Below are 21,710 nucleotides of genomic sequence, written 5' to 3' on the forward strand. Positions count from 1 at the left end.
TATGTCTTATTACACTCACTTTCTCCCATTTTCTGACCCTTGCCCTTTCCTCTTACACAGAATAGGCCCTTATGGAGCACGGCCCATCCTCCTTGTTCTGTCTGTCTCTTTTGGACTGAAAACGTTTCCCTAAAGGAGGTAGTGTCATTATAAAGGGAATAACTGGTATTTTCATTTTGATCTGCCCGTCCCCACGTCGCTGTGAAATTCACCATCTTTTCAACAGCTCGTACTGTCTTTGTTTTTATCTCGTTCCATGTACTAGTGTTCTTGGCCTTAGCCTCAGTAATGCTCCTAACAGAGGCGGAGAATATCATAGAGAGTGCATAGGTAGATCCAGCATAGCCGAGAGGTATAAAAGGTATTCCTCCATGTACGGAATGTGGCATCAAACCACAGGCCCAACAGTTGGTTTTGTAAATAACCATTTGGTGTTGGTGGAGTGTGGAGATGAATGTGTTATTGAAGAATTCTTTCCTTCTATTTTCGAGATGCGGAGGGAGATCTACATGTGAATGCATAGCTGTGTTGTTCAAAGGCGTGGGGGAAGACGGTGGAAAAGCTAGATGAAGGAACCAACCTAGGCAAGCCGTGATACAAAAGATAGACGTCATAAAGAGTAGGAAGATAGAAACTTTGTTACATAATAAATTTGTACAAGATATATTCTCCATGTGTTGGCGGCTAGTCTGAGTCAATTTTGCATACGTGACCGGACACTTCCCAGCAACCGCTTCACCAAAACTACGTCTTGAACTTAAATAGCCACCGGTAGGTCGAGGTCAGATGCAATGTCTCTAGCTTGTTTCTGATGGGATCGCAGCCGCAAACTGTACTCTTCTTGGGGGGAAAGTTCAGGAAGGGGTGAAACAGAGTCTGTTGTCTCGATGTCGATATCCTTGGGGTTAGCAACAATGTCAGTAGGAGTTGGTCCGAAGAATTTCTTGCAGTGGCTGACATGCAGCAATCCTTTTCGTCCTTCGACCTTGACTGCAGTCCTCGTCGTGAGTAGCACCAGTTTGGGAGACGTCCACCTTCTTTCCAGGGGACTGGCGCGATCAAAGTTCCTCACCAGGACCCAAGTGCGAGGTTGGATGGCGTGTTCCTCGGGCGTTGTTTTGTCTGGAAAGGCTGCAGCCACCTGTGAACGACAAGAACGTAGTGCAGACATCAAGGAAGCTAGGTAATCTGTCAGTACATTAGAATCAATGTCAGTTAACTTTTTAGGGGATGGGACACCCCAGATATTCGGAGGTCTCCCAAAGGTTATTTCATAAGGCGACAGACCCGTCCGGGAATGTGCCACCATTCGCATGTAGAAAAGAGCAACCGGAAGAGCTGTAACCCAGTCTATTTGCTTTTCAGCACATATTTTAGCTAACTTGGTTTTGAGGGTCTGATTATGTCGTTCGACTAGACCTGCGGCTTGGGGGTGTCGGACACAGTGGAATTTCCAGGTGTATCCCAACAGTAAGGAAACAGCCTCCATCAGTTTGGAGGAGAATGGTTGTCCGTTGTCAGAGTATATGACTCTTGGCAACCCATACAGAGAGAAAAATTCCCTCACTAATTGTTTAGCTGTCATCTGGGCACCATAGTCTGGGACGGGGTATGCTACAGTCCATCGGGTTAAGGTACAGACTACTACGAGGACATATTTATGTCCCGACATCTCTCCATTTGTATGTAGTCCATTTGGAGGACTACGACGGGGTAATTTGAAGGATGGAACCCTCCTTGTTCAACTGAGACACTCTTCCCTGGATTGAACTGACAGCAAATCATGCAGGTTCGTACTTTTTGTTTAGCCGCTGAACGTAGATGCTTGTTATGCCATATCAAATTTAGACTGTCTAACATCCCTTTTTCTCCTAGATGTGCAGGACCGTGAGCAGTTTCTATGATTACAGGAACCATTATGTCAGGGAGAAACCATTTGGACCTATCCTTTGTTACCCAACCCTGATCTGTGTGAGAACCTCCCTCTTCTTCCCATTTCCTCTTTTCGGTCTCTGTAGCTTGGTTTTGGATGTCTACTACATCTTTGGTAGGGTCAATAACTGGATAGACAGTCTTGATGGAAATTTCAGTGTTCAGTGTTCAATGTCCTTGTCTGAGCAGCGTGTTTAGCTGTGGCATCCGCCAGAGCATTACCTCTAGTGATAGAGTCTATGACCTTTGTGTGTGCTTTGCATTTCAGTATAGCTACTTCTGTGGGTCTGTGTATTGATTCTAGTAGCTGAAGGATAAGATCTCCATGTTGTATCTTAGTTCCATGAGAGGTTAGGAAACCTCTTTCCTTCCATAAAGTACCAAAGTTATGGACTACCCCGAACGCGTATTGCGAATCAGTGTAGATATTGACTCGTTTTCCTTTTGACCATTCACATGCTTGTGTAAGAGCTATGAGTTCTGCTGCTTGGGCTGAATGCACGTGTATTCTAGCTGCCAGAAGAACTGTATTTTCTGTAGTGACAGCATAAGCTGCAGAAAGTTCGCCTGTTTGGAGGCGCATACAGGAACCATTTACGAACAGTGTGTTCTGGTGCACTTAAAGGTACATCTACAATGTCAGACCGGGGCTTTGTGACTAGTTCGACTATCTTTAGGCAGTCGTGGGTTTGGTTGTCTACTGAAAGAGTGGGTAATAGCGTAGCGGGGTTGAGGATATTGCATCGTTTGATGATAATGTGGGGTTGGAATAATGTAACTTCATAACCTGTGAGACGAGCTATGGTCAAGTGTTGTGTCTGTGTCCTATTCAGAAGTAATTCTACTGCATGTGGGACTTGTACTTCAAGAGGATGTCCTAGGACAACGGAATCACTTTGTCGAATTGCCAGAGCCGTAGCTGCAATGGATTTTAAACAGGCAGGCAAGCCTTGTGCAACAGGGTCGAGAGTACTGGAGAAATAAGCACAGGGACGATGTTTATTGGCCTGTGTTTGTGTGAGCACTGACAGGGCTGTACCTTTCCGTTCCGTGACAAAGAGGACAAAAGGTTTGGCATAATCTGGTGTAGCTAGGACGGGTGCAGAGCATAATGCTTGTTTAATGGTGTCCATGGCAATGAGGAGGTGGCAAAATCGGAGGTCGTTAATTGTATCAGGGGTTTGGCCAGATAGGCGAACTGCGGAATCCACTGCCTACAATAGGAAGTGAGGCCGATAAAGGCACAGACTTCTTTCTGTGTCTTAGGGATAGGAATGTTAACAAGCATTTGCAATGCAATAGGTCTCGCAGTAGGAAAGTTTGAGCTATTGGTCTTGTAAATGACAATTATTTTATTTATGTGTTGGTTTTGAAAATAGCTAAATGAATAGCTTTGTCATTTACAATGCCAATAGTTATAACTTTCGCAAATGTGACACCTATAGCATTTGTAATGCAACATGTTTTGTATTTACATGACTTAGATGTATTGATATTACAAATAACAATGGCTTTTAATTTTTGTAAATAATTAATACTTAAATAAAAGTGATTGTAATTTATAATGGCAATAGCTTAAACTTTTGTAAATAACTTTTGTGAAGATTATGTTCAGTGTATTTTATTGTGACGAAAATCCAAGAAAAGAAGTGAATTAACATCTTTTTGTGAAATTTGTAATAAAGCTTGAAACATTGAGAGAACATATTTGAACCAGTTGTTGTTGAATGGTTGCACATATTGATGCTGTGATGGCGCGGAGTGATGTTGTGGTGGCGACGAGTGATGCTGTGGCGTTCAGTGATGCTGTGGTTGCGCAAAGTGATGTTGTGGAGGCCGTGAGTGATGTTGTGGAGGCCGTGAGTGATGTTGTGGAGGCCCTGAGTGATGCTGTGGAGGCCCTGAGTGATGCTGTGGAGGCCCTGAGTGATGCTGTGGAGGCCCTGAGTGATGCTGTGGAGGCCCTGAGTGATGCTGTGGAGGCCCTGAGTGATGCTGTGGAGGCCCTGAGTGATGCTGTGGAGGCCCTGAGTGATGCTGTGGAGGCCCTGAGTGATGCTGTGGAGGCCCTGAGTGATGCTGTGGAGGCCCTGAGTGATGCTGTGGAGGCCCTGAGTGATGCTGTGGAGGCCCTGAGTGATGCTGTGGAGGCCCTGAGTGATGCTGTGGAGGCCCTGAGTGATGCTGTGGAGGCCCTGAGTGATGCTGTGGAGGCCCTGAGTGATGCTGTGGAGGCCCTGAGTGATGCTGTGGTAATTCTGAGTGATGCTGTGGTAATTCTGAGTGATGCTGTGGTAATTCTGAGTGATGCTGTGGTAATTCTGAGTGATGCTGTGGTAATTCTGAGTGATGCTGTGGTAATTCTGAGTGATGCTGTGGTAATTCTGAGTGATGCTGTGGTAATTCTGAGTGATGCTGTGGTAATTCTGAGTGATGCTGTGGTAATTCTGAGTGATGCTGTGGTAATTCTGAGTGATGCTGTGGTGGTGCTGAGTGGGTGCTGAGTGAAGCTGTGGTGGTGCCGAGTGGGTGCTGAGGTGGTGCCGAGTGAAGCTGTGGTGGTGCCGAGTGAAGCTGTGGTGGTGCCGAGTGAAGCTGTGGTGGTGCCGAGTGAAGCTGTGGTGGTGCCGAGTGAAGCTGTGGTGGTGCCGAGTGAAGCTGTGGTGGTGCCGAGTGAAGCTGTGGTGGTGCCGAGTGAAGCTGTGGTGGTGCCGAGTGAAGCTGTGGTGGTGCCGAGTGAAGCTGTGGTGGTGCCGAGTGAAGCTGTGGTGGTGCCGAGTGAAGCTGTGGTGGTGCCGAGTGAAGCTGTGGTGGTGCCGAGTGAAGCTGTGGTGGTGCCGAGTGAAGCTGTGGTGGTGCCGAGTGAAGCTGTGGTGGTGCCGAGTGAAGCTGTGGTGGTGCCGAGTGAAGCTGTGGTGGTGCCGAGTGAAGCTGTGGTGGTGCCGAGTGAAGCTGTGGTGGTGCCGAGTGAAGCTGTGGTGGTGCCGAGTGAAGCTGTGGTGGTGCCGAGTGAAGCTGTGGTGGTGCCGAGTGAAGCTGTGGTGGTGCCGAGTGAAGCTGTGGTGGTGCCGAGTGAAGCTGTGGTGGTGCCGAGTGAAGCTGTGGTGGTGCCGAGTGAAGCTGTGGTGGTGCCGAGTGAAGCTGTGGTGGTGCCGAGTGAAGCTGTGGTGGTGCCGAGTGATGCTGTGGTGGTGCCGAGTGATGCTGTGGTGGTGCCGAGTGAAGCTGTGGTGGTGCCGAGTGGGTGCTGAGGTGGTGCCGAGTGAAGCTGTGGTGGTGCCGAGTGAAGCTGTGGTGGTGCCGAGTGAAGCTGTGGTGGTGCCGAGTGAAGCTGTGGTGGTGCCGAGTGAAGCTGTGGTGGTGCCGAGTGATGCTGTGGTAATTCTGAGTGATGCTGTGGTAATTCTGAGTGATGCTGTGGTAATTCTGAGTGATGCTGTGGTGGTGCTGAGTGATGCTGTGGTGGTGCTGAGTGATGCTGTGGTGGTGCTGAGTGATGCTGTGGTGGTGCTGAGTGATGCTGTGGTGGTGCTGAGTGATGCTGTGGTGGTGCTGAGTGATGCTGTGGTGGTGCTGAGTGATGCTGTGGTGGTGCTGAGTGATGCTGTGGTGGTGCTGAGTGATGCTGTGGTGGTGCTGAGTGATGCTGTGGTGGTGCTGAGTGATGCTGTGGTGGTGCTGAGTGATGCTGTGGTGGTGCTGAGTGATGCTGTGGTGGTGCTGAGTGATGCTGTGGTGGTGCTGAGTGATGCTGTGGTGGTGCTGAGTGATGCTGTGGTGGTGCTGAGTGATGCTGTGGTGGTGCTGAGTGATGCTGTGGTGGTGCTGAGTGATGCTGTGGTAATTCGGAGTGGTGCTGTGTGAAACTGTGGTGGTGCTGTGTGAAGCTGTGGTGGTGCTGAGTGAAGCTGTGGTGGTGCTGAGTGAAGCTGTGGTAATTTGGAGTGATGCTGTGGTAATTTGGAGTGATGCTGTGTGAAGCTGTGGTGGTGCCGAGTGGGTGCTGAGGTGGTGCCGAGTGAAGCTGTGGTGGTGCCGAGTGGGTGCTGAGGTGGTGCCGAGTGGGTGCTGAGGTGGTGCCGAGTGAAGCTGTGGTGGTGCCGAGTGAAGCTGTGGTGGTGCCGAGTGAAGCTGTGGTGGCGCCGAGTGAAGCTGTGGTGGCGCCGAGTGAAGCTGTGGTGGCGCCGAGTGAAGCTGTGGTGGCGCCGAGTGAAGCTGTGGTGGCGCCGAGTGAAGCTGTGGTGGCGCCGAGTGAAGCTGTGGTGGCGCCGAGTGAAGCTGTGGTGGCGCCGAGTGAAGCTGTGGTGGCGCCGAGTGAAGCTGTGGTGTTGTCGAGTGAAGCAGGCTGAAGGAATCATCTATTTAAGCCAACCAAATATTCAATATTGCTGACTGGTGGAAGGGGACATATGATTGTGAAACTGTTTGAAATGCATACCACGGTAGCAGGGGCCAGTCACGATGCAGTGTAATTCACATCACTGGCAGTATTCTAGCTTCAGGGGGCAGGTGGTAAAGCATGCAGATAAGGAACGTATTAAGCATGAGAGACTAAAGACCTTTGCGTTTCGGTTCTGCAAGTATGTAGGTTGTGGCTGGTGTTATGAACACCACAAATGCTCCCAAAAGCGTGCATAGTGTTTTACAAAACATGCAAATTCTACTTTTTAACAAAGATGATCTACGGTGGTGAAAGGCGGCAGGCAAGATGGCACGGAAGAAGCAGACATAGACAGCCAGCTGGGCATTGCTGTCGAGCCCCAAGCTCCTTGAGGCGCGCTACAGATATAGGTAGCCACAATAAAGCTACCTGCCTCATGCACAGCCCCCGCCCCCAGTCACAAGTTCCAACAGAAGTAGGGGTGGGTGCTTTCGCCCAATAATAAATGTTGAAGTGGGAGCAAAACAGATAAAATTTCTTGGGCATAAATCACACAACATATATTGCAGAGACTAAACTAGGCTTCCTTTAGAGTCGGGTGGGGAAGCAGGGGAGCCAGCAAGTGGGAGGGAATAGCTCTCGGCATTGCTGGGTGGGCGGGGGAGCAGGAGCCTGTGGTGTGAGAGACAAATGTTGGTGTGCGAGGCTGCCTTTCAAGTCGGGTGGGGGAGCAGGTAGTCTAAATGCAACAAATGGTAGTCTGGTGCGAGGCGTGGGGGGCAGGGGAGGCGGAGCAGGGTAGCAAGCGGGAGTGGGAGGAATAAGTACGGTTGGGGAGTTTTCCGCATATTCGCAAAGGAAACTGCAATAAAGGCGATAAAAAACGAGCGCAATGCAGTGTTCAAGGGCCACATGCATTTCTGTTATAAAAGCCGATCAACAATCCTGGATGTACGATGCGTGTAATCAAGGCCTTTAGTCGATCAGGTCCCTGTCACAGTAGTAATTAAAAGCCAATATTGAAACGGTCAATATAGCGCCCTATAACATTCCGTGTTCCTGACATGTGTTCCTCTAACAACATTGAAGTAGCGCGGCCGCACCTGTATTGAAATTTAATAAAAAATAATTTTCAAAAATAGAACGGAGAGTGACTTAACCACTGAAGGATAAAAGGCAGACACAGCGGACGTGGACCTGCTGAGATGGTTGTTAAAAGTGTGTTGATAGTGCCTCGAGGCCAGTGACTAACGGCACTGCCGTGGGCATTAAAGGGATAGCAAGGGGTAACAGCGTGTACGTCTGTGGCGATGCTTCATTTAGGCAGCTTCTGGGGACAATGCGTGCGTGTGTGTGTGTGTGTGTGTGTGTGTGGGAGGGCGGGCGGAAGGGGGTGCGTGTGTAGAAAACAAAAACATGTTAATTTACGTTGGAACCAGCAGTACAAAATATAAAACTAGGGGACACATTCCTTGAACTTGCGTGCAGAAGTGGCATTAAAATTCGGACTGCAGCATCAGGTCAAGATCGGCATTAGGAGCAGGACACTCACTGCAATCTCTTGAAACATGGCGGACAGACACTGCGAGAGCTAGCATTTTTAACCTTGTACACATTCACTTAAAAGTCCCAGGTTGGTACGGTGCCTATGTTTATATACCCCTAATGATTGTGGGCATGTGTTGCAAAGCAAAAATAATGCTTTAAAATTGTTAGGCGAGCAGTGCAGCACAAAAGAAGGCGTGCGTGACCGACATGATAAAGATGAAGAGCAGTGTGAAGTATTCTAAAAAAAAAAAAAAAAAAATAGAATGTTTGTCCGTAGTAAATAAAAAAAAAAAGAAGGTGCTGCCACCATTTTTAAAGATAAAACGCAACGTTACCACAAGCGCTTTTTGGTAATATAAAGCATCCGCACAAGCTCCCAGAGAAGTGCCCGTTCATAGTAAATGTTTTTCAAAAACGTTATTGGCAATATATTTAAAGATAAAGAGCAACTGTTAATAGAAAGCAACCTGGAAGGATAGAGGGAGTCAGCAGCTGTAGCCAAGGAGGGGGTGCCAGCATTAGCAAATATGAAGAGCAGTTGTATGAGGAGAGGGAGCAAGTGTGGGTGCGAGTGAGTTCTGGAGCATAAAAGAACAAAAAAGGAAAACAAGGAGAAACACGAGAGACGGCCTGCGGCAGTCAAAGTGAAAGTACGGCCGGCGGAGGGCATTGCTGTGGGGAGGGGGGAGGAGAAATACGACACCGCGGGCAGGGGAGGGGCGGAGCAGGGAGAGCGGCATGAGGGTGTGAAGCAGCAGGGGCCTTTGAAGTGAAGCTAAGCTTCACTTCAAAGGTGTAGGAGGAGTGCTGCTGGTGATTCACTGGCGATTTGATGATGTGCACGCGCATTTTAGGTCAATGCGCTTGCGCATTGACCTAAAAGCGCACAGGCACACCATCAAATCGCCAGTGGAATCGCCAGTTAGGTAAACTCTCGATAAGCCCCTATATATCTCGCTCCCGCTCAATGCGCATGCGCATTGAGATAGGTCGCTCGACCTAAAAATTAGTTGGATCCTTTCAGGTGAGTGCCCTACCCTCCTTTGACAGCAGGTGTCCTAAGTATGCCACCTGCTGTAAACACAATTGTAATTTAGAGGGTGACACTTTGTGACCATGTTGTGCAAGGAACATCAGGACAATTTGTGAGGCCTGTTCACATTCTGGCTCGGAACGTGCGGTGATCAGCAAGTCATCGACATATTGTAACAATGTCGTATTGGAGGGCAGAACAATGTCGTCTAACTGTCTTTTAAGTGCCTGACTGTAGATACTGGGACTTTCTGTATACCCTTGAGGAGCTCTTGTGAAACAGAAACTACGACCTTGTAGTGAGAATCCAAATAGGTTCTGACTGCCTGGATGAATGGGTATACTGAAGAAGGCATTTTTAAGGTCAATCAGGGTAAAATGTGTTGCATCAGGATCTATGGCTGTTAGCAGAGTACTGATGTCTGAGACCACAGGGTATTGGGGTATCACACATTTATTACGCTCACGTAAATCGACTACAAGTCTGTAAACTGGTGGTGCACCACATCAGTTTTCTTTCGGACTGGCAGAACTGGGAAGTTACATATGTTGGAAGGTACTTCTCTGACTACTCCTTTTTAGGTCTCGGACCTAAAGGCTGCGCTTGCGCAGTCTGGGGTCGGAGAATTAATGTCCCTTAAAAGCGCTTTGGAACCCGCCTCCCTGCCCTGTCTCTCCTCCATTGGCTGGCTTCCTAAACGGAGGCCAGCCATTGGAGGAGAGATCCGTCACTCCGATTTAGCCACGTCTTTTTCGGATTTGGGGGTGTAAGTTTTGCTGTTCTTTAGACAGTGACGCAAAACCACGCCCCCGAGCCCAAAAAATTCGGAAGCTGGCGGGCGCCATTTTTTCTCGTATGCGGTGAGGTGAGGATCTATCGTCTTATGCCGCAGGACCCTGCCGCTGCCTCTTCTACCCAGTCCCCCACCCTCCTGTCCCCTGGGCGCCCGGAGATCACTGCTGCCGCCTGCTCCGTTTGAAGGTAAAGCACATTATTTTTGATGACGCCTGGGGGCTGCTGGGGCCCGGGTGCAGTTCTGGGCCCAGGAAACTAAAGTTCCGATTCGTCCAGGGTGCCAGGGACCGGTGCCGCTGCTTGCTCCGGGATCCTAGGTTAGTCCCAAGGTGCTACGCCTCTCATGACATCAAGGCGCTATACATCTGCTACGCTTTGGTGCTGGGTTACTGATTGGTCCAGGGTGTCATGTCTTTGCTTGACCCCATGCTGCTGGCTTCATGGCGCTACCTTCCGCTACTGCTTTATCCAGGGTGCGGCGCCTCTGCAGGTCCCGGCGCTGCCGACTTCATGGCGCTAGCCGTTTGCTCCAAGGTGAGTGGCCATAAGGTGGTGCGCGGTCCTAATTCCCTGCTGTGTCGAAGGGATGCTAGTAAACGCTGCTGCTCAGTCCAGGCCTGAGCCCTTGCTGCTGAAGCCAGGCCTCTGCTGCTCCATGTTGCTGGGGCGCTTGATAGCGCTGCTGCTGAGTCCAGTGCTAAACCCTTGCTGCTGGCGTTTTCAGATAGGCTTCAGATGCTGCTAGTCTGGGTTGCCTGGCCCCTACTATGGCCCCTACTATGCTTGGCCTCTCGGTCGACCCGGCTGCTCCAGACCGGTTCCAGACCTCAAGGTCCTGCCTCTCCGAAGGTTGGGTCGTGCTTGCTAAGGATGTTGGGATATGTTGAAGGAAGCCCCCTCATGCTGCTGCACCACCAGGGCTTTGTTATGCTGATGACCCTACAACTGGCATAATAGATTGGTGGCACGCAGGGGTGGGGGCTTGCTGGATAAACAACGCCTTTGGATCTGGAAAGCGCCCCGTGATGGCCAGGTGAAGCGCTGGGCCGGGTGGGGGCGGCGAGGCGGCATAGAAACCTGGCCCAAATGGAGAGGGGGGGTCAAGAAACCTCTGAATCGATCTGCAATAATCAGGATAATTAGTGGTTCCAATGCAGGAAAACGTTTGTTTTCTGACTTACTTTTATTTGCCACATCGGTGCATTGTGGGACTTATATTTTATTCAAAGTCATTAGAGCTTCACACATGAGTGTAATGAGTTGTGAAAGGAAGGTCAGGGACCGGGCAGCAGCGACCGCGTGACATGGAATTAGCCTACAGTGCCCTGAAACCCCTGCAAAAACGTAGGCACTATCTAAACAAAATGAGTAAGTATGCTGCTGGACATGTGTATCAGCAGTGATCTAATATTGAAATAATGCTCCCTGCACACCACACACCAAATGTCATACATTGCATGTTACATTTTCAAAATGCAGTGTATAAAATCCCGTATAGTACAGCGAACCGTGAAACATGGCAATATTTCAGGGTTCACTGCGCAATACTACTTCCAACGTCATAATGACAGGCCTCAAACCACTTTACAAGGGTTTTCCGTTACCTGTGCTTCTCTAATTATGCGCCACGGAGGACCAAATAACCCTGCAAACGCCCTACAAAAAACAAGCAGAAGTAAAAAAAAAAAAAGCTGTTAATTATCTGATCCGTGGCTTGTAAAATACAATAAAGGCCGGGCAAGTCACAGGAGGAAAATGCAGCGATTCGGCCCCCAGAGCCAGCAGCTGTCACCCCTAAATCCTGAACAAATGGGCGCTGTGTTATCTAGAAAAGGCGACAGCTCTCGAGAAATTTCACACTGCAGCGTAGAGGGAGGCCTGATGGAGTGAAGGGGGGAGAAGAGGCGGGAATTAATTCAGGTCCAAATCGGTGTATAAACCACATGTTTATATTGTTTGTGGTTATATTTCTTCAAGTAACTGCTGTGTGTAATATCTTGCTAACTGGCACCAGGTCGTGACATAGCGGTGACATGTATATGTTTAAATTCCTGTAGGTCGTATTGGTTGGTCAACTGAGGAGCCCCAAAGCCAGGTGTCGCACCCTATACAAGCACCGTTTCTTACCCAGCAGCATGCTGTGATTCTTGTCATACTTCTAGTTGTGAAGAGAAAACTACGAGTCCCAGAATGCTGTTTGCTAATAGCCAATAATGTTGGGTAGTGTTACTGCAGACTGCTGAGTGCCTCATGTTGTGACAGATGTGATTAATGTCCTCCCATTGTTCCTCAAAACATTATTTTGAGAGCGTAGCACATGCCAGACTGGCTCTAAGCAGGTGCTGCGATCCAAGGGCTGACCTTTAACCTTTTAAGTTCAACTGAGATGTTCATGTCCAGCAACATTTTCTGCATTGTTAGAACAACTCAATAGCATGAATAGCAAAACAAATTACAATTAAGGGAAAGCTTTTGTTGAAATTATTCTGGTCAGAGGGTTTGTTGCTATCTATATCTATATCTATATCTATATATCACAATCCAAGTCTCTCCCTTTACGAAGAAAACACACAGGCTGCTTTCTGGATGCTAAAGTGTTCTTTATTTAAGGCACAGAATCTTGTAGGCAGCTACCAGATTCTGTGCCTTAAATAAAGAACACTTTAGCATCCAGAAAGCAGCCTGTGTGTTTTCTTCGTAAAGGGAGAGACTTGGATTGTGATTTAAAGGGTGTCCGGCACCCACACAGGCTCGTCGCAACTCAGAAACCAGGAACAGCCGGGAAATTGTGGTTCTTATATATATATTTGAGCACAGAGCCAGTGATCAAGGGCATGGAGCCCGAAACCGGTATGGCGCTTCTGTTGGAGGAGTAAATACGCTGTACTTGCTGCCCATAATAAATGAAGGAGATTTTCCATCTGTGTTGGCGTTTCCTTGCAGGGCAACCTGAGCAGGGCAACCTGGTGTTTTGGACATTAAATAGCGGCGCGCCTCGCCGCAGAAACGCCCCGCTGCATACTCTGCAGGCCGCAGCGCCCAGAAAAAGACGGACGCTATGAGGAGATGGAAAGCCGGTATTTTGGGAAATGAACATTGGCAGGTACCTTGGTGTTTCCCCTCCACAGTACCCACTTGGGGAATACAATTTTTGAGCACAAAGCCCCTGAAGCAACCACTTTGGTAAAGTTACGGACTACCTGTCCCAGAAGGCAATTTTGCAGGAAATCCCACAAGGGCGGGGCAGAATGGTAATAAGTCCACTCAGCTGTTGGGACTTTGAGCACAGAGCCAGTGATCAAGGGCATGGAGCCCGAAACCGGTATGGCGCTTCTGTTGGAGGAGTAAATACGCTGTACTTGCTGCCCATAATAAATGAAGGAGATTTTCCATCTGTGTTGGCGTTTCCTTGCAGGGCAACCTGAGCAGGGCAACCTGGTGTTTTGGACATATATATATATATATATGTATGTGTATGTGTATGTGTATGTGTATGTGTGTATGTGTATGTGTCTGTGTATGTGTGTATGTGTCTGTGTATGTGTCTGTGTATGTGTCTGTGTATGTGTCTGTGTATGTGTCTGTGTATGTGTCTGTGTATGTGTGTGTGTGTGTGTGTGTGTGTGTGTGTGTGTGTGTGTGTGTGTGTGTGTGTGTGTGTGTGTGTATGTGTGTATGTGTGTATGTGTGTATGTGTGTATGTGTGTATGTGTGTATGTGTGTATGTGTATATGTGTATATATGTGTATGTGTATATATGTGTATGTGTGTATGTGTATATATGTGTATGTGTGTATGTGTATGTGTGTGTATATATGTGTATATATGTGTATGTGTGTATATATGTGTATGTGTGTATGTGTGTATGTGTGTATGTGTGTATGTGTGTATATATGTGTATATGTGTGTATGTGTATATGTGTGTATGTGTATATGTGTGTATGTGTATATGTGTGTATGTGTATATGTGTGTATGTGTATATGTGTGTATGTGTATATGTGTGTATGTGTATATGTGTGTATGTGTATATGTGTGTATGTGTGTATGTGTATATGTATATGTGTGTATGTGTGTGTATGTGTATGTGTGTGTGTATGTGTATATGTGTGTGTGTGTGTGTGTATGTGTATGTGTGTGTGTATGTGTATGTGTGTGTATGTGTATATGTGTGTATGTGTGTATGTGTATATGTATATGTGTGTATGTGTGTGTATGTGTATGTGTGTGTGTATATGTATATGTGTGTATGTGTGTGTATGTGTGTGTGTATGTGTATATGTGTGTGTGTGTGTGTATGTGTATGTGTATATATATATATATATATATATATATATATATATATATATATATATATATATATATATATATATATATATATATATATATATATATATATATAGTTTTTAAGATCATCTTCTGACATATTCGGGTAACATCCGCGCACAAGTGTTTCACCCCCTTATGCACAATACGCCTGGGTAGGGCGACCATCTAACTCCCTGCGAGCATGACACATCTTTGCATTTTGATTTAGCATATCAGTGCATCCTGGGAGTTGTAGTCTTTGTTCATTTTCATTGAGTCAATTGGACCAACAGGGTCATGATTGCATGGAAAAACAAAGAGCAGGAATGGAAAAGTGTCTCCTGTGATGTAGCCTTCTGGTCACCCAAACATGGTATTTCTTTAAGGCTTAAATGTAGTGATCTGGTCGGTCATGTGAGAGCCCGGGGCAGGAAGTCGTCCAGTCAGTAAGGGTGGAGAGCTTCTGCAACCTGGCTGGTCCGTCACTTCTTGATCTGCTGAATGCCTCGCCTGGTTTTAAGCGTGGCTGAAGATTGTATGCGCCTCTCCGCCGCTGGCACATTCTCCCACTGAGCTATCTTTCTAGTTTGGGAGTATTCTCATTTGTAATGCAGTTCTAAGCCATGCATGCTTCTCCCGCTGTTAGGATTGGTCTGCCCAGGCCACATGCTGTGGAAATATGGAAACGAAATTCATGTCTATGGGATACGGCATTCAGTTCCCAAATGTATCGCCTCGTCAAGGGTTGGCTGAAGGCGCTTTATAAATAAAAAGAAGAAAGAAAAGAAAGACTCTGGCACTGAGCGAATTTAGTGAAAATTTTGAAAATGTTGGTGATTAGCAATCCAGGGATGTGAACCTGAAAAACTACTGTTTCATTGTATGAAGTGTGAACAATAGTGTTCCCAGATGGTTCAGTGAATAATTCAGCAAAAACCTTTTTACATTTTCCATTGGATTTTTATGAATATCAAAAATTCTACACTAATATTAAGAAAACTACTACTGTTAAGAAAACAGCTTAAGATTGCTGGTGATGGCCCTCGAGTGAACTGAGAGACTGTACCCTTACTCTTAACTCTGCTTATTTGACCATATGTCTAACTAAGTTGAAACATACTTTTTGTGTCCTCTTTAATTATATCCCCTTTTCAAATTTTACATCCATGTTCTTAACTCTAATAACTGCAATTGTTTTAATGTCCTGCCTGGTCTTTGTTAGCTTTTCCAGATTTTACTTTTTACTCTTACCATTAAGTGGCATATTAAAGTGTTTTTGACATCTATAGAAAAGACATATTGACAAATGCTTATCTAAAATGTTTATTTTTATTTTTGTAGGTTAAGGGAAGTTTCGGAGAAACTGAACAAATATAACGTTAGCAGGTAAGCTTTTAACACATTTTTGTTACATTATTCCTTTTTATCAGGCTATACCGATTTTTCTCACTTTTTGTTATTTTTGTTTAAAAACTACCACACATACAGTTTCATCAGGGCACAACAGTATTTTAATTTTCAGTGTTTGACATTTAGTTTATTAATTTGTGGGTACCTTCATTATAGGAGTTATAAGTCTCCCGGAAGATGCTAAACGGGTAATCTTGTGAGTCCACATGAGGCTTTGACATTTGCTGTGATGTTAAAGGTTATTTTTTTCTTACGGATGAGGATGGCTGCATTAAGTGACCATTAAGTGCTTTTTTTTGTTCAAATCAGTTACATTTGTCTGTCATTTTGAAGTTGGTTGTCCATCTTCACACAGGGTTTTCTTTCTGTAATTTGATATGAAATGATGGACTTCAAATATATTATTTGGTCTGGTGACCGTATTTGAAGCTTGTTTTAGGTCGGGGGTTCCCAACCTTTTCTATGCCATGCACCCCATGGAAATGTGTTAATAATGTTTGCACCCCCTACAAATTCCATGCATAAAATGCTAATATAATTTAAGCAATTAGAAATAACTGTAAACAGTAAAATCAGTCCCAATTGTGAACATAAAATTCAATTACTTCTTTGTTCTTGCTTCACGTTCATGATTTTATCAAAAGGTGGAATTTCTTGCGGATTTCGATACGCAGGTCTGTCTGCCTGCCTGTGCATCCAGGTGATCTCTAGATTTTGTATTGGTTTGAAAAAAGAGAACTTAATCCAGATTTACACAAGTATGTTGTTGCAAATGGAATTATTACAGCTTTTTTTGCACCAAGTCTTGGGAACATATCCAGTGCTGAACACCAAAACTCCTCCAAAAAGTCTTACTTGCAAATTGCATTTCAAGAGCTTGTTGTGTCCGCAAATCAATAAGATCTTCCTTCAGCTCTTCATCATCTGACATCTGTGGCAAATTATAGGAATATGGATTCATGATCCATTCTTCTGAAATGTTCAGGTCTCCATTGACAAAATACCCATCAAACGATTCTGGCAGCATTTCCAAATGAGTCAGTTTCTTCACTCACAGTAGGAGTTATGAGTCCAACATCCGTCATATTTTCAGTGAAGGAAAACTTAAGAGAATCCCTCTTTCAATACTTTGACGCCAAAGAGTAAAGTTTTCTTTGAAGGAATTAAACTTTTCGAAAGCCTTCAATATGTTTATCCCTTTTCCTTAAAGAAAAACACTCATACGAGTGACAATGTCAGCCAGCATTTGAGCGAATACCTGTGATTCCAATGCCCAACCAGATCACATGGAGTCTTCAGAAAAACTTTGATTTCTTCCCGCAGGTCAAAGCATGTCCTCATGACAACCAACAGACATCTGTGTGGAAAAGCACATTTGAATGCTCACTTCCTTGATGTTCAAAAAATGATTTGAAGATGTGATGTTTCAAATCACATCCCCTGTTCCAGTTGATGATCACACAAGTATCAAGGACTTTCTTCAAAATTGGAGGCAATGTTTTTGATGCCAAAGCATGTTGATGAAGAAAACAATGGGTGACTTGCAAGTCTAGAATCTCCTTTTTCATCAATGCAGCAAAGCCAGATTTATTCCCAAGCATTGCAGGTGCCCAGTCAGTGCACACAGAACGAATGACTTTTATATCTAAATCATGTTTGGCAAAGAAGCCTGTCACCAGCTGCATCACATCCTTTGCTGTTGCGGTCGTTTTCAGATCTTTACAAAACAGGAAATCTTCCTTCATAGCACTTTCTGTAGTAGGGGATCTCTGTGTATAGTCATAATCTAGTGAATAGTCCCGCCCATGTGCGTGGACCCCGGAGCAATCAAAAATAATCTCTTAAGGTGTCGAAAAATGCAGAACTGCACAGACACTTAAGAGAGAATTAAAGACAGATAATGCAGCCTATATCCACAGGCTACACTGTCCAGTACTTCAACTAGAAATTCCACCAAAAATCCACAAACCGCAAAGCCTGTCCAGATTTCCCTTGCTTTAAGAGCAAAATCCCTCTGGAATGATAGAGAGGAAGACATGGACAGACCAGCCCCATAGGCTGCCATTATGTGGCTCAGAACAGGATACTGTGCCTTTAAGAGAACTTTCCAGAACTTCACAGTATCCCAGAATGCACTGCAGGTCCCTTTTACTTTCACTTCTTTTTTCCGGCTCCCGCAAGCAGGACCCTGGAGCATTGAGCTCTTCCTTTTCAAGGGTTTATTGGTGATTTTTTCACTTTTTTCAAGTTATTTGAGTGCTTTTCTGAAGTACTTTGGTGTTTCTTCCGGTTTGTCTTTTGGTGCACTCTTTAATTGTCAAATATGCCTGCATTATTCGACAAATGCCCGGAGTGCTCGAGAAAGAAGGCCAAGTCTGACCCTCACGAGGTGTGTATCATCTGCCTTCCTTCATCCCATGTCCCAGAGGAGTGTAACTTCTGCCAGGGTTTCTCTAGCAGGACCCTGAGGTATAGGATGAAGATCAGGCTTCAGGGCCTCGAAGACAGAAGACTGAAGGCACAAGGTGGGTCTGGAGGGGCTTCATCTGCCCATGCTGAGGCCTCTGGGGGGCTCCCCAGGGGCAGGAAGACCAGCAAGCGTCCCCATTCTCCGTCTGTGTCGATTGCACCGACTACGGCGTCGAGAGGGATGACTGCAGTCTGTTCCCCGTCTCCCCAGGGCTCTAGTTCGAAGCGGCGTCGACGTTCGACGTCGAGGGAACTGAACAGACCGCCATCTCCTGTGACGATTTCGTCGTCGTCCTCGTCGAGTTATCGACGTCGAGAGGCCCGGCGTCTGCGCTCGCCGTCGAGGCCACACTGCCGTTCGCTATCGGCAAAGAGGAGAAGGTCGTCGTCGAGGGGATCCTTGACATCGAGGAGAAGGTTGCCGTCGAGGCGCAGGAGGTTGCCGTCGAGGCGCAGGAGGTTGCCGTCGAGGCGCAGGAGGTTGCCGTCGAGGCGCAGGAGGTTGCCGTCGAGGCGCAGGAGGTTGCCGTCGAGGGATAGGCGCTCGCCGTCGAGGGATAGGCGCTCGCCGTCGAGGGATAGGCGCTCGCCGTCGAGGGATAGGCGCTCGCCGTCGAGGGATAGGCGCTCGCCGTCGAGGGATAGGCGCTCGCCGTCGAGGGATAGGCGCTCGCCGTCGAGGGATAGGCGCTCGCCGTCGAGGGGACTAAGCTTGCCGTCGAGGGGCCGACGTTCGCCGTCAGGTCGCAGTTCTTCGACGCCGAGAAGGCGCAGAAGGAGTTCTGGCGCCAAGAGACGGTCTGACCGGCGTCAAGTGCCTTTGGGGGACTCTCCAAAGTCCCAGCCTAGTAAGGAGGGCGGGTCACCGGGCTCGGTGTACTCTTTTGTGTATACCCTGCTAGGCCGAAGACAGTTACTCCTCCTCCGTTACCGAGAGGACTTCCTCCGCGGGCTCCCACCCCGCCTCCACTTCCGCCACTTCCTCCTCCTCAACGTCAGCCTCAACCTCAACCTCAGCTGCCGGCTGACAAGCCTCCTCCGGTTCCTCCGAGGACAGGTTCATTGCCACGATTTCCGACTCCTCCTAAGGGGACCCCTCGGCCGAGGGCCCCAGCCAAGCCAAAGTCACCCACCCCGGTCGAACCGGCAGGGCGACCGAAGCCAAGGAGGTCGCGATCCCGCTCCGGACGGAGGGGGAGGTCGCGCAGTCATCACAGATCCTCCACAAGGTCAAGACGGCGCCACAGGAGGCGCGGATCATGGTCCCGCACGGACTCTTTCAGGACCCGGTCCTATTCCCCGACTTTGTCGGACTCCCCGGGAATGAGAGTGTCTCCTGTGGACGATATCAGCACATTCCAGGATTGTAGGAGAGTAGGGTCTGCAATCCTATGATCACCCAGATTTTTGCTTTTTGCTTCACTGGTTTACGACTTTCCCTGGCTGTGGGCCTGCTAATCAGACCCACAGCCTAGCTGTTCTCTCTACTCCAAATTGTACCCAGGTACTAAATTGGCACTGGGCCCTCTCCAAGTCCCTGTACCCAGGGCTGAGGTGCACCCAGAAGTCTCCCAGGGGCTGCAGCATGTATTATGCCACCCCTGGGCTGACTAACTAAATCAGACATAACTGGCTGCTTGACAGCTGGGGCAGAGTGGTGTACTCACCCTCTGCTGTAGATATAGTATTCCTATATCTAAACCTAAATGGACACACAGATCTAGTATTCCTATATCTAAACCTAAATGGACACACAGATCTCCTATCAGTCACTCCTATGGCAGGCCTTGACAATCCTGAAGGCAGAGTGCTTGGAATCGTGTGAGATAGTGCTCTGGCATGAGCTGAGCCTGTCTGCGGCTTTCGGGATCCATCCCTTAGCCGTTTCCATGATATCGCATACCATATACTCTTAAGTGCATTATAATCCTCGCGGTTATGTGCCAACTCTTGTATCGCTTTATCAAAACATGTCGAGTAAGGTGTCATACGAATTGGAATACTAACCCCTCGCCAATTCTGGCGACGGGGTTAGCATTCCACCCTTCTAGAGGGACACGACATGTATGTAACCTGTAACCCCGGTTAAAGTTAGACAGAGCCTTAGCTCCACAAAATGATTTGATTTGATTGATTTGATTTTGGGTTTTATAGAGCGCATAGCTGCCTTAGGGCTTCCCAGCGCTAGTGACCACTGTCCTGTGGGGTGAGGAAACAGGGGGGAGGGCTCAGGGGAAGAGTAGGGTCTTTAGTTGTTTCCTGAACCTGAGGTGATTGTGTTCTTGCCTCAGGGAAAGGGGAAGGGCATTCCATAGTCTGGGGGCGTTGTACGAGAACAGGCGGCCGCCTGTTCTGGACTTCCTGATTCTGGGAACGTTTGCAAGGGAAAGGGAGTTTGATCTTAATTGTCTACTAGACTGTTGTTTTGTCACAAGTGGCCTAAGGATGGGAGGGCCTTCATTGTGCATAATTCTATGAGCTATGCACAGGGATTTGAAGTTGACCAGTTCCCTTACTGGCAACCAGTGCAAGCTTCTAAGAGCTGGTTTGGCCGAGTTCCTTGCTGCGGTTCCTGTGAGGATTCTGGCGGCCGCATTTTGTGCACATTGAAGTTTGTGGACTACAGAGGCTGGGGCCCCCAGATAAAGGACATTGCCGTAATCCAATCTGGAGTTCACCAGCCCCTGCATTAGGAGCTTTCTGGAATGGAGGGGGAGTAGATGTAGAATCTTTCGTGCCATCTTTATAAGGCCGAAGCAGGTTCCCGCGGTTTTCCTAGCTTGAGTCCTAAAACTGAGCTCCTGGTCCAGCCATATCCCAAGGCTCTTTACTTCGGGTTTGGGGGATGGCGGGGTTCCCATGCATGGTGGCCAGGGAAGGGGAGTGGGGATTTTCTTAGGGTTTCCCAGGAGGAGTATTTCTGATTTCTCCCCGTTCAGTTTTAATCGGGAATCGCACATCCACTGGTGTACCTTTTCCAGACAACTGAATAGATTAGAGAGGGCGTTGTCTGATTGGTTGAGGGAAACGACGAGCTGGGTGTCGTCAGCATACATTATTGATTTAATGCCGAAAGGCTTGACAACATCCTCGAGTGGTTCCATGTACACATTAAAAAGTGTGGGGCTCAGGGAGGATCCCTGAGGCACCCCACACTTGAGTGCTTGAGCCTTGGAGGTGGAATACCCATCTGCTACTTGAAAAGACCTGTCTTCAAGGAAGGATGAGATCCAGGCTAATGCGGAATCCTCCACTCATATCAGCCCAAGACGGTGAACAAGGGTTGCGTGGTCCACCGTGTCGAAGGCGGCACTCAGGTCGAGGAGGATCACTGCCACTGATCCTCCTGCGTCCAATATGCCCCTGGCTTCTTCGACTACGGCTAACAGTGCGGTGTCGGTCCCCTGTCCTGGTCTGAAACCTGTCTGGGACTGGCGGAGAAGGTGATTGGTTTCTAGGAACTCAGAGAGATGTTGGTTTGCAACGCGCTCGGCGATTTTGCTGATAGCCGGTAGCAGTGAGATCGGTCTAAAATTAGATGGGTCTGTGGGGTAAAATGGATGCTGCCACCGAGACACAAGTCTGCCCTCCTGCTGCTGGGAGTCCTCCCAGCCCAGGAGGCAAGGACAAAGGGTTTCCTGCCAGGGGCGGTGCCTGCACCGTCCCAGACAGGATTTTGTGTATCCTAGGTAGGCAGGGCTTTAGAGGAAGGTGACTGCAAGTGGCACCCCGGTGCTCACTGTGCATAGGCCGGCTGGAACCAGTTCCAGGGGCACTCCAGCCCCTGATCTGGGGAAAGCCCGCCAAAGGAGAGGGGTGTAACCACCCCCCTCCTA

The 21,710-nt window shown here is 47.8% G+C and overlaps 1 protein-coding gene across 19 annotated transcripts in view; it reads left to right on the forward strand.

Annotated features, from left to right (window-relative positions):
- The window catches only part of UBR5 (ubiquitin protein ligase E3 component n-recognin 5), a 2,132,574-nt gene that overhangs the window by 42,497 nt on the left and 2,068,367 nt on the right, over positions 1-21,710 (forward strand). For all 19 annotated transcript variants that reach the window (XM_078686916.1, XM_078686920.1, XM_078686919.1 and 16 more), the window contains exon 2: positions 15,337-15,381. In XM_078686916.1, coding sequence (XP_078543042.1) covers positions 15,337-15,381 — 45 coding nt within the window. The remainder of the gene's footprint in view (positions 1-15,336; positions 15,382-21,710) is intronic.

The sequence above is a fragment of the Lissotriton helveticus genome, chromosome 4_1 (genome assembly GCF_964261635.1).
Source record: "Lissotriton helveticus chromosome 4_1, aLisHel1.1, whole genome shotgun sequence".
Classification (NCBI taxonomy): Eukaryota; Metazoa; Chordata; class Amphibia; order Caudata; family Salamandridae; genus Lissotriton; species Lissotriton helveticus.